The 10,139-nt window shown below is 44.1% G+C and overlaps 1 protein-coding gene across 1 annotated transcript in view; it reads right to left on the reverse strand.

The window, feature by feature from the left end:
* The window catches only part of ALOX5 (arachidonate 5-lipoxygenase), a 27,316-nt gene extending 17,754 nt beyond the window's left edge, over positions 1–9,562 (reverse strand). Inside the window, exons 1-4 of the mRNA XM_009277993.2 lie at positions 9,539–9,562; positions 8,457–8,655; positions 6,553–6,634; positions 4,884–5,006 (exon numbers count right to left, since the gene is read on the reverse strand). Coding sequence (XP_009276268.1) covers positions 4,884–5,006; positions 6,553–6,634; positions 8,457–8,655; positions 9,539–9,562 — 428 coding nt within the window. The remainder of the gene's footprint in view (positions 1–4,883; positions 5,007–6,552; positions 6,635–8,456; positions 8,656–9,538) is intronic.
* Positions 9,563–10,139: the final 577 nt, after the last annotated feature.

Consider the following 10,139-nt stretch of genomic DNA (forward strand, 5'->3'; position numbering starts at 1 on the left):
GGTGTTGTCTGCAAACTTACTGAGGGTGCACTCAATCCCCTCATCCAGATCATCAATAAAGATATTGAACAAGACCGGCCCCAAAACTGAGCCCTGAGGAACACCGCTCGTGACCGGACGCCAACTGGATTTAACTCCATTCACCACAACTCTCTGAGCTCAGCCGTCCAGCCAGTTTTTTACCCAGTGAAGAGTACACCTGTCTAAGCCGTGAGCCACCAATGAATTTGAAAAAGAAAGTTGATTTTCCACTAACACTTCAAATGCTCAAAGAAAAGCACACACATTGCACAAAGATAAGCAGGGCAGATAATGGAGTAAAGAAAGGTCACAGGTTGCAGGAAATCCTCCCAAACAGAATTTCGTGGAGGAAGAATCCCAGGAGGGTGGATTTATAATCAGTAAACTTAGACTGAGGCACCTTAAAAAGAACTGGATTAGAAGTGGCTGAAGAGGACCAAAAGCCTGGTCCTCTTGCTGTTTTTGCAAGTGGTAATCTGGAGGAGGGCTCTAGACCAGCATGACCATAACCCAGACAAAGGAGCTGCTTCTGCACTGAGCCCAGATGGGGTGCATGTAGAATGGACTGTTTCTGCTGCTGCAGATGGCAGTCAAGGTTAAGAGGTGCCTGGAGGCACGTTAGGCAACTATCTAGCCTGGAACAGGAGATGACCTCTCCAGAGGTCTCTTCACACCTGACAGGGACACAGAATGATCATACAAGGATCAAAGGGAGGGTAACTACTGGGCAGGACTTTCTGGATCGATACTAGGTGTCTGAATCACAGATGAACTTCAAGAGGAAGCACGACCATGAGCAGAAGTTTAAATGATTTTAAACAACATAACTCAGTAGCTTGAGAGGAGTTACTTGAGACTGTCTCATTTGAGAATTTCCACTAAAGGTCCTGTAGAGCCCCTGCCCTCCTTCAGAACTGCTCTGAGATGAGGAAACACTAGACAAATGAACTAGTATGTACTGTTCCTCTCCTGCCCAGGGTGCTTTTCCTACCTGGGGCTATTAGCCTTATCAAACCAAGCAGTAGGCACAGCACCTGGGATCTAGTCACAAACCTGCTGTGGTTTGACCTGCTGAATGCCAGGCATACATTCATTCTCAGATATTTCAAAGATTACTTCCTAAAGGAAGCAGTCTTTCACATTTCCTATTTTGGAACAAACTTCCAAAGGACTTAGGAAATAAAAACCTGTTTTCCCCAAGAAATCAAGTACTTCTCGGATGTCTCTGGCACATACTAGAAACCAGAGCAAGGAAAAAATGGCAAAGAGTTGCTTGTAGAACTTAATCTGCCCAAATGCAACACTGGTCCAAAATAGCTATGCAAGCCTGCGTTTCTGGCACAGAATCCAGGGTGAAGGTTTCCTTTTGCTAGATAGGGTAGGTCACATCAGCACCGGAAACCTTCAGGATTATCCCCACCTACACACGATTAATCCTGTAAACTTACAGAATTATCCACTGCCAACAGCATCTAAAGATGCAACCTTACAACAGCAGAAGGAATCTCTGAGACATACCTCCCTCTTTCTAAGTTCAGTTTTGCATATCCCAAGCAAAAGGGCTTTCCCCTCCCCTCTTCCACTACCCCCTAAGTCTCATATGCTCTCACAGCTCTCACATTTTTCCTTAAATGTGCCCCCTGCCCACTGCTACACCCTGCAACTCTACACCTGCCCTTGGATTTCCAAACACACCTCTCTGTCTTCCTTCCAACTGCACTCAAACTGAAGGAAGACCCCATGCCTTCCCCTGTGTATCTCCACTCCATTCATGCAGACAATTGTCCCAAGCTCCCAAAGCACAACAGGGTAGCTAGATAAGGGCTATGAAAGTCATCCTCTAAAGCTTTTCACAGGTCACCCAACCAAAAGCATACGTCTAGATTTTCAGCCAAATGTGCCAGGCAAGAAGCATTGCTGTTCCTTGGAAAAATCTCTTTTGTGTTATACCAGTTCTCCAGAATGGCTGGCTATCTGCAATGAAGTTTCAGGTTCCTACTTCATGGGGAGGTGCCCTTACAGCCAATGACAAAAATAGATGTCCCTGCACTCTGTTGAATTGTTTGCAAGTTTCACTTGGCTACGACTCAGGATCTCTGGCAGTATGGTACAGACTGGCAGGATGGGATTGCTAGAAGGGGAAGTAGCCTCCAAATTGGTTATGTCTACTAATGGCAAACTGGTCATCTCTGGCTTTCAGATGCTGTTGCTCCTGCACCACTCAGATCTCCTAAATGAGCTGGGAAACAGCTGTTTTGCACTGTCTAACACCATGCTAGAAGCAACAGCTCTTGGAAGACACAGGATTTGTAGAAGTGTGGAATACCATGCCATTGCTAGGGTAACAAGAGACAATCCCAATGACCTTGCATGGCGTTTGTATATTTTCACAACTCTCCTCTTCCCTTAAAGGAGTTGCTCCTTGCCTTTTCTGAGCTAGACTGTTTCCTGAAGCTGGGCCAAGAGAAGAGCTGCACAGTGTTTGCTTTCTTCCTTTGCTTGGAACCTCTTCTTGGTTTTGCCACAGGTTTATTCACAACAGCACAACACAAAAACTACGATGTTTTTTTCCCTTTTCAGGATGGCCTGACCCCTGTCTCTGTTTCATGGTGAACAGGTTGTACTGTTGTTCCACCTGATTGAATCTCAGAGCACTTCACAGATATGCATGGGGTTTCCTCCCAGCACTTTCTGGGAGGTAAAGGAAGTGAAATTATCAAATTTGATAATTTGATAAATTCAAATTGATAATTTAACTTATCAGTTTGCACACAGAGGGAAGATAAACTATAGAGACTGGCTGTGGTAATCTGGCCTGCCTTGTATTAAAGTCCTGACTACAGATCAAGAATGATCTCTTCCAGCCTTATAAAAAAATTGACTTGCCTTTTAAACAACACTATGTAAACTTCCAGTTTTCTTGGTTTATTTTTCTTGCTTTTTTTTTTTAATTTATTTTCCCAAAGAACTCTTTCTGATGGCCATTATCATCAAGTTCATTATTTGCTGACTAAAAGCTCCCTGCAGGGCTGGATTATAATACCTGTCTGTGGAAGAGGAACATCAGAGTCTAGGGTTTTCCAAGAACTTATGATCAAGGCCCCAGATTCTTTAAAACTTCTTAAAGCCTTAAGAATCCACTGAACACTAAAGGGTTGCTTGAGGAATAAGGTATTTCATGAGGTGAGAAGGGACCTCAACTACTGGCTCATATTAAAAGATGAGAGATTTGGTTCTTCGGAAGTCTAAACATAGATATAAAGTTGAGGCAATACATGTGCCATTGGGTAAGCTTGGGGGGCAGGAAGCATCTGTCTGTCTTTTGTACCATTAATCTAACTCCTTGTGTGACCCCACAGCCACTTCTCTGGTATAACAGCTAGTATTACACTAAAAAGCTACAAGAGCACGCACTCTACGGCCTGTTCCATCATTCTCCTAACATCCTAGTTTGCACGAGATAGAAAGCTAGAGACCCCTGCTCTTCAAAGCTATTCAGCTGCCTTATTCCATTTAGCTCTGAAAGATCTAGGTCCACCCAGCCATATGTGCTGCAGAAACACACCCATCACCCTGTTCACACCTGCTGGAGATTTATTCTGCTAAAAAAAAAAAAAAAGAAGAAAAGAATGTTACAAAGCATCATTCCATTGTGAAAAAAAGATCCCAGTGTGGGGGAGAGAGGAGGGAGGGAGAAATCTACAGCAGAGCTAATACAGCCAGAAAAAATGTGTTCTTTGAGGCTTCCAATTTTCCAAATTAGAAAACAAGTAGGTAGATTCTCTTGGAACAAGTCATGGGATTTACTCTGTGTTGGTAGTGAAATTCAGCTGCGTAAATGTAACACCAAGAATGCTCTGACATGTAAGGTTTCAGTCACCGTCAGTTCCCCAGGTGGACTCAGATAAGCAAGTATTCACTGCTATTAGAAGATGCAAGTTTCTCAATATGGCTATTAAACTCCCTAGTTCTTACCAACCTATGCTTGATGACATAATCTCCGCCTGATCACCCAAATAACGGGAGGAACACCTTTCCAAAACACGAAGAGACTAGCATATTAACAGAATCACAGATGTAGAAATTGTGGGTGATCTTGGACCAGTCTCGTCTCATCTCAGACTATCCCACCATCTGATAGTATGGTGGAATGTCCGAGATAGTATGACGTGACCTGGGCATGTGAGACAGCTCAGAAAGGGACTCACAGGCCAGAGAGGTCCTATTTGCCTCATTAACCCTGTACTATTTCAAAGAGCTCTGCAGGATTGATTATTCAGGCTCATCCAATGGCCAGGACTCCGGTTTTTTCAATGACATGACACACACAAGTGGGTGGATGGTGACTTTGTTGCCCCAAGCAGATTACACTCAGATGCGGTTAACTGATGAGCTGCTCGGAACAGCTTTTCTTCAGCAGGGTTCAGCAGGGTCTCAAGGGTGCCTTGATACCATCTTATTTTGGTACGTGACTGAAAGGCACAATTATCGCAGTCAGGGGAGAGAGGTATCTCTAGGGGGCAACTCCGAGAACTAAGTCAAAAGCCTAAGGTATCGGGTGCCAATAGTCCTTCTTCCTATGCTTTTCACCAGTGCCTCCTCCATCCGTCTACAGCCAGAACAGTGTCTAATGAGAATGCAGAGGTTCAGTCAGTTCCCAGCGTGAAAAGCTTAAAATATCGATATTTTTTAAAAATAAATAAACAAATCCCTTCAATTCTTTCCTACTCTGATGGACTGCAGATCCAGCTGGGAGAAAAGAACCCAATTTTGAGATTTTAATGAAACCTAAAAAGTGATCAGATCCTTACCCTGCCCCAAAAGAGATTTTGCAAAACTCCTAAAGTTCCACAAACACTTACGCTTTAGAGTAGTTCAGAACGAAGTCAACTCCTTTCTCGTTGTCAAACTGGATGTCACGAGGCAGATCACTGTGAGAATGGGCATCAATGCTCAGGGGAAAGCCCGGATGCCACTCCTTCCAGCTGAGAAAACAAGAGAGGTTGGATTAACCATATAACCTTACCAGCACGAGAGCTGTGTCATTCCTTTACCTACACTGCTCTGTGACTCAACTCCATAAAGTAAATTTGCAGCAGACTCATTTGGGCCAAAAATAGTGACTTACACCGCATCAATACCTACCAGTACCCTACAGAATCCTGAAGTACAATGGAAGGCATCTACTTGGCCACCTACCTTCACAAAACTTGAAGTAACTTAATATCTGTGGTATTTCCAAACACTTGTCACGTTTGGCTGAAATTGGCTGTAGCTTCAAATGTATTGGGAGGGGAGGGTACAGAGAGACAGACAGCTGCCCAATGCACACCCATTCTTGAGGCTACATTTTTGCAGAACTGAGATACAGCAGCCAAAAGTATTCAGACACGTATTTAGGTTCCTCCAAAAGGCAACTCTCCAAGAGGTGCAGATAGTCTTGATTCAGCTCCTCAGAAGAGCCTTACCTCCTAATGGTCATGGCACACATTCTTTGCCATGTATGTTCTTGCACTGTGCCCCATTTTTACTTCAAAACAAAAGAAGGTGATTTGTAAAGAATACTGTTTCAATGGTATTTCCAAACTGCCTGCCACACACAGACTGCATTGTATGTTATCAGTTACGCATCTGAATTGTAAATAGCTATTTCCCTGGAATTATAAATGGTTTTGCCTTCCTTTTTGCATACGTAAATAAAATTTTGTGCCACACCTTTTTGAACTATATTTTCCTCTGCGCTATTTCCCACAATTTGTAAGCAAGATCCTTTCTTAGTCAAATGGTATCAACAACATATACACCAAGCCTCAATCCATCAATTCTGAATGGACCCTCTGTCCTTCTGATCCTTACTCCCACGGTAGGGAGATGCAAGTGCAAGAAACTTTTGTTATTTTGACAGAGAGTATGTTTCTAGGAAGAGGAAATGTCTAACGCCTTCTGGAGTTACCCACTGATAAAAGATAGCATTTTCCCATTGTGACCTTGGTTAGGAAAAAATGTCTATGACAGTATAAAGGTGGGTATCACAACTGTGTTCTGACAGCACATTCCAATCCACTCAAACAGGGCCACGTCTTCCACTGCACCCCGGTGCAGGAAACAATTAAAACTAGCTTGCTGCAGCAGCCAAAAAGCTCTGGTAAGAGCTGACATGTTCAGATCATGTTCCAAAACTGGAGTGCTGCTTGTAAAAGGCAAATGAAATCTGCCTTCCAATCTTCCTTGAAAGCACAACTGTGTGCCAGAGGGCCCACACAGAGACTGTACCACTGAATTCCCACTTAAGCCTTCCAGATAGGCTTATCTGGGATTCAAGTATCTCGTAATGCCACTTGCACCAGGATGATCACCACTTACAGTGAATTCCATCTAAGTAAAAAACATATATGGCCAACATGGTAACTTAGCTTTCTCTTAACCAGCAGTCCAGTAATTAGAGCAATATGATAATGTGAACATACTCTGCCAAACTCTGACCTGACGAGGACAGGCCCTGGACCTTCCGGGGAGCTGTGGGAAACTCACCGGTATGTTTTTTGACGGGTCTCAAGCTCTTTGCGTCTGTGCTGCTTGAGAATCTGGGTCTTGTCATCCCGGGGGAGTTTTGCTGTGGAACAGGGAAAAGAGACAGGGTTACGAGGTTCCCCTACCTATCACTGCCCAGGTCTTGAGAAGGAGAGCAAAGTTTCCAAACCTTCAAACTTCTGATCTATACCTTTACAAAGTTTCCGTGGGAAATGCTTAGACGATCCAATTTAATACCTCAAGTAGAAACACAGGTCCCTAGAGAATTTGTGGAAGGAGATAAGCTCCTAACTTGGTCCCTCTGAGGGGCAATTAGCTCAAGCTAAGAACATCTGTCTCAACTGTATATAAAACCTGGATTCCTAGTGTAGGCACTTGCTGTACATATCTAGTGTTAAATGGTCTGAATCGGGTCATGGGAATTAATCTTACATTTCAGTATCTAAGGAAATTTTCAGCAACAGCAGAAATCACAACATTGTTCCAGCTAATCTCCTCTGCTAAAAGACGTCTCCAGGAAACATCTCCTGTCCTCTCTCCTTGAGTTGTGCTCTCCCCTGTCAGCTCGGGGCAATAATCATATTTTCTTATCAGGAGAACAGAAAGAAAAAAACAGTGAGGCTTCATTTCCAGGCAGCTTGCTCTTCTGACCGTGTATTCACTATACCGTTAAATAACACAGAGACTTCCTTACTGATCAGAGAAAGGGCAAGGTACGTGACTCGCTTTACATACACAAATGGGAAGGCAGGTAAAGCCAGGAGGAGTTTCATGGAAATAGCTGTTTGGGGTTTGGAAATATCAGAGGTAATACAACTGATAACATGTATCGCTAACGGCTTCCAGCTGGTTGTGTTCAAGTTACCAACAGGGTTTCACTTGCTTTTGTCCTTTACCTCACCATACTCTGAAAGCCACGCGAAGCTGCTTTCCATAAAAGTGTTACAGTTTTTATAAATCAAATTATGAAAAATGGAAGGTCCCTCTGGAGAGCAAAAATAAACTGACACATAGTTGTGATTACAGGACAAAAGGCTTCAAATGCAAAATTCCTCAGCCAGGAGCAGCCAAAAACTTCATGGGAAGATAAACATTTATTTCCTACCACTTCATATATTGTTTCAGCTGTTTTCAGGCACTCATGCTGCAGACCACTACAGCAGCCAACCTACCCTAGGAAGCACAGAGGGGAACAAGCAAACATCAGTGACAAATGTCTGCCCCAACCCTGATCACAGCAAGCAGGTAGTCAGAGACAGTTAAAACACAAATTTCAGGTCCAACAGGCCACTCTGAACAGAGCACAGAAGCGCTGTAACACTTTTCTCACGTTGGTCACCACTACTTGCAGCAGCCATATCCATCTCACCCTGCCTTCTCCTGGACTTGACAGCATGCAAAGAGAAGGGGTGAAAAGTGAAGCTGCTTTTTCAAGTCAGTCCTTGCACCTGCTGAGCAGCCTACTTTGGGATTTTATTTCACTCTCAAGAAAACATGACAATTTACAGGCAATTAATCATGGGCCACTTAGGGGCTTAGTATGAAATGAAGATGGGACACTAATTCTAATCAGATCAAAAGGGCTTCCAGCAATGGAAATGTGGAGCAGACAAAAATTTGGCATTAGGGTCAGCCTTCAAATTCAAGACCAGTGTAACATGCCAGCGTAAGGACTCTTCCTTGCATGTGCTTCCCAAAATATCCAACTCAACTGCCAGCGCCCAGCCCAACAAACAGCTCAGAAAGCAGTCCTAGTCAGCAGGGAAAGCCCATTCCCTGGGATGCAGAAGAGGTAGTGGGTCTCCATGTGAGAGAGAAGATTGGGAGGTACACAGGGAAAGGGGAAGGAGAGGTGGAAGAATTCTGGATGTTCTGCAGGAAATCAGGTTTCTTATGGCTCTCACCTCTTCCATCTCGAAGGACAATCTCTTTTTCATCTGTAATCCAACGGTAACATGGGAACTCCAAATAGTCACCCACTGGTGTTTTTACAGTGATATACTTAAGGTACCAGTCATCCTGGTACCAATATTTTCGTTTCTCAATTTTTATTAGCTGAATTTCTCCAAGGTCTTCTTCCACAGTCACATCATAGGAGTCAACCTACAAAGCAGAATACAGTCAATGATCCACTGCACATGCAGGAAGCACAACCAGCACTACACAAGCGTACCTGGCCTTTCCTGGTATGGCATGGGTACAACAGAATGTTCCAGCTTCTGGTGGGTGAGAAAAGGAATACCTATTATTGGACTACAATGCAGCAGAAAGATGAATAAAAGAACAAACAAGAACATGCAAAACACTCCAGAAACAGTGAAACATTTTTGTATGCAACCTAAAAATGATATTACTCCTTGAAATGTTTGCAAGTGTGAGGAAAAACATGCAGACCATGAAACCATTTACTGCTCTCCTAGCAATAGCTGAAAGAGGTATTGCTAGGGCACATCTATTCATGCAGCTGGAGTGGAAAGGTGATCATGAGATTAACACATTGGACTAGGAATCTAAAGACCTGTGTGTATTAGTCATATGTGCTTCAGACTAAGGACAGTATCCAGAGCACCTAAATCCCCCTTGTCTTGTGCTTCCTGTGGCTGGTCTTCTTCAGTTCTCCATTTTTACAATGAGGACAATGGTACACTATGTTTGTACAGCTTGGATTTGGACAATGATACATTTTATGTTTGTACGGCTCAGATGTACAAAGGAATTTAAGCAGCTAACTGAAAACAAGGTTCACAAGAACCACATCTAGCTCTGGAGGCACTTCATTCTTTCACAGAAAACAAGCCAGCATGTGGAAACGTGGTTTAGCTCCTCCTTCAGTTTGGAGTTAACTCAAAGGCCTGACTCCTGCAACATGGAGGGACCTCAGCCCAGACTTGCACAGTAGCTAGTCTGTTTAGTCCTTTCCCATGCTAAGGGTCTGGTCACAGGGTCTTTGCACTGAGCTGGTACTGAAGGCTAGAACCACCCATACCTGCTCCTTCAGGAGTGCCCTCATCAGTGGCCTACAGGGACAGGCCCCTGAAACCTTGAGTTATTGGCCATGCAATGATCCAGGTGAGGAGCAGACCAGTCCTGGTGCTGCCCCTACACCAAGCTTTGCTGAGGTGGGAGGGCTGCAGCTCTGAACCTGGTCAGGCTGAGGAAGCGACTGAATACCGCGCTTTCCCTTTCTTGATGACTGCTCCAGCAGGGCTACAAAAGAAGTAGCAGAGAACATTTTCTTCTCCTTCCATTTGAATTACAATGGCTTCGACTACCAAGCTCAGCATTTCTTCTATGTGGTAGGCCTGTTCTCAGCCCACATATGTGATTTGGCCTCTCAGGGCTTCACCATCAGATGGCTTGAAATGGACGTGGAGCCGCTTGGCCCACCAGGATGAGTGTATATGTGAGTACATGTAATAGCAAACCTTAGCTGCTAAGTGCTAGCTACTGAGGTGTGACGAGTGGCCACACTGAAGGCCACAGAGAACTAGTCACCTAGACACAACAAGATGACTTTGGCCAGCAAGGTAAGGCACCAGTTCACTGTGTAAATCGCCTCTCCCACAACACTGCCTTCAGTGCCGCAG

This window comes from Aptenodytes forsteri, unplaced genomic scaffold (assembly GCF_000699145.1).
Source record: "Aptenodytes forsteri isolate BGI_AS27 unplaced genomic scaffold, ASM69914v1 Scaffold15, whole genome shotgun sequence".
NCBI classification, from domain to species: Eukaryota; Metazoa; Chordata; class Aves; order Sphenisciformes; family Spheniscidae; genus Aptenodytes; species Aptenodytes forsteri.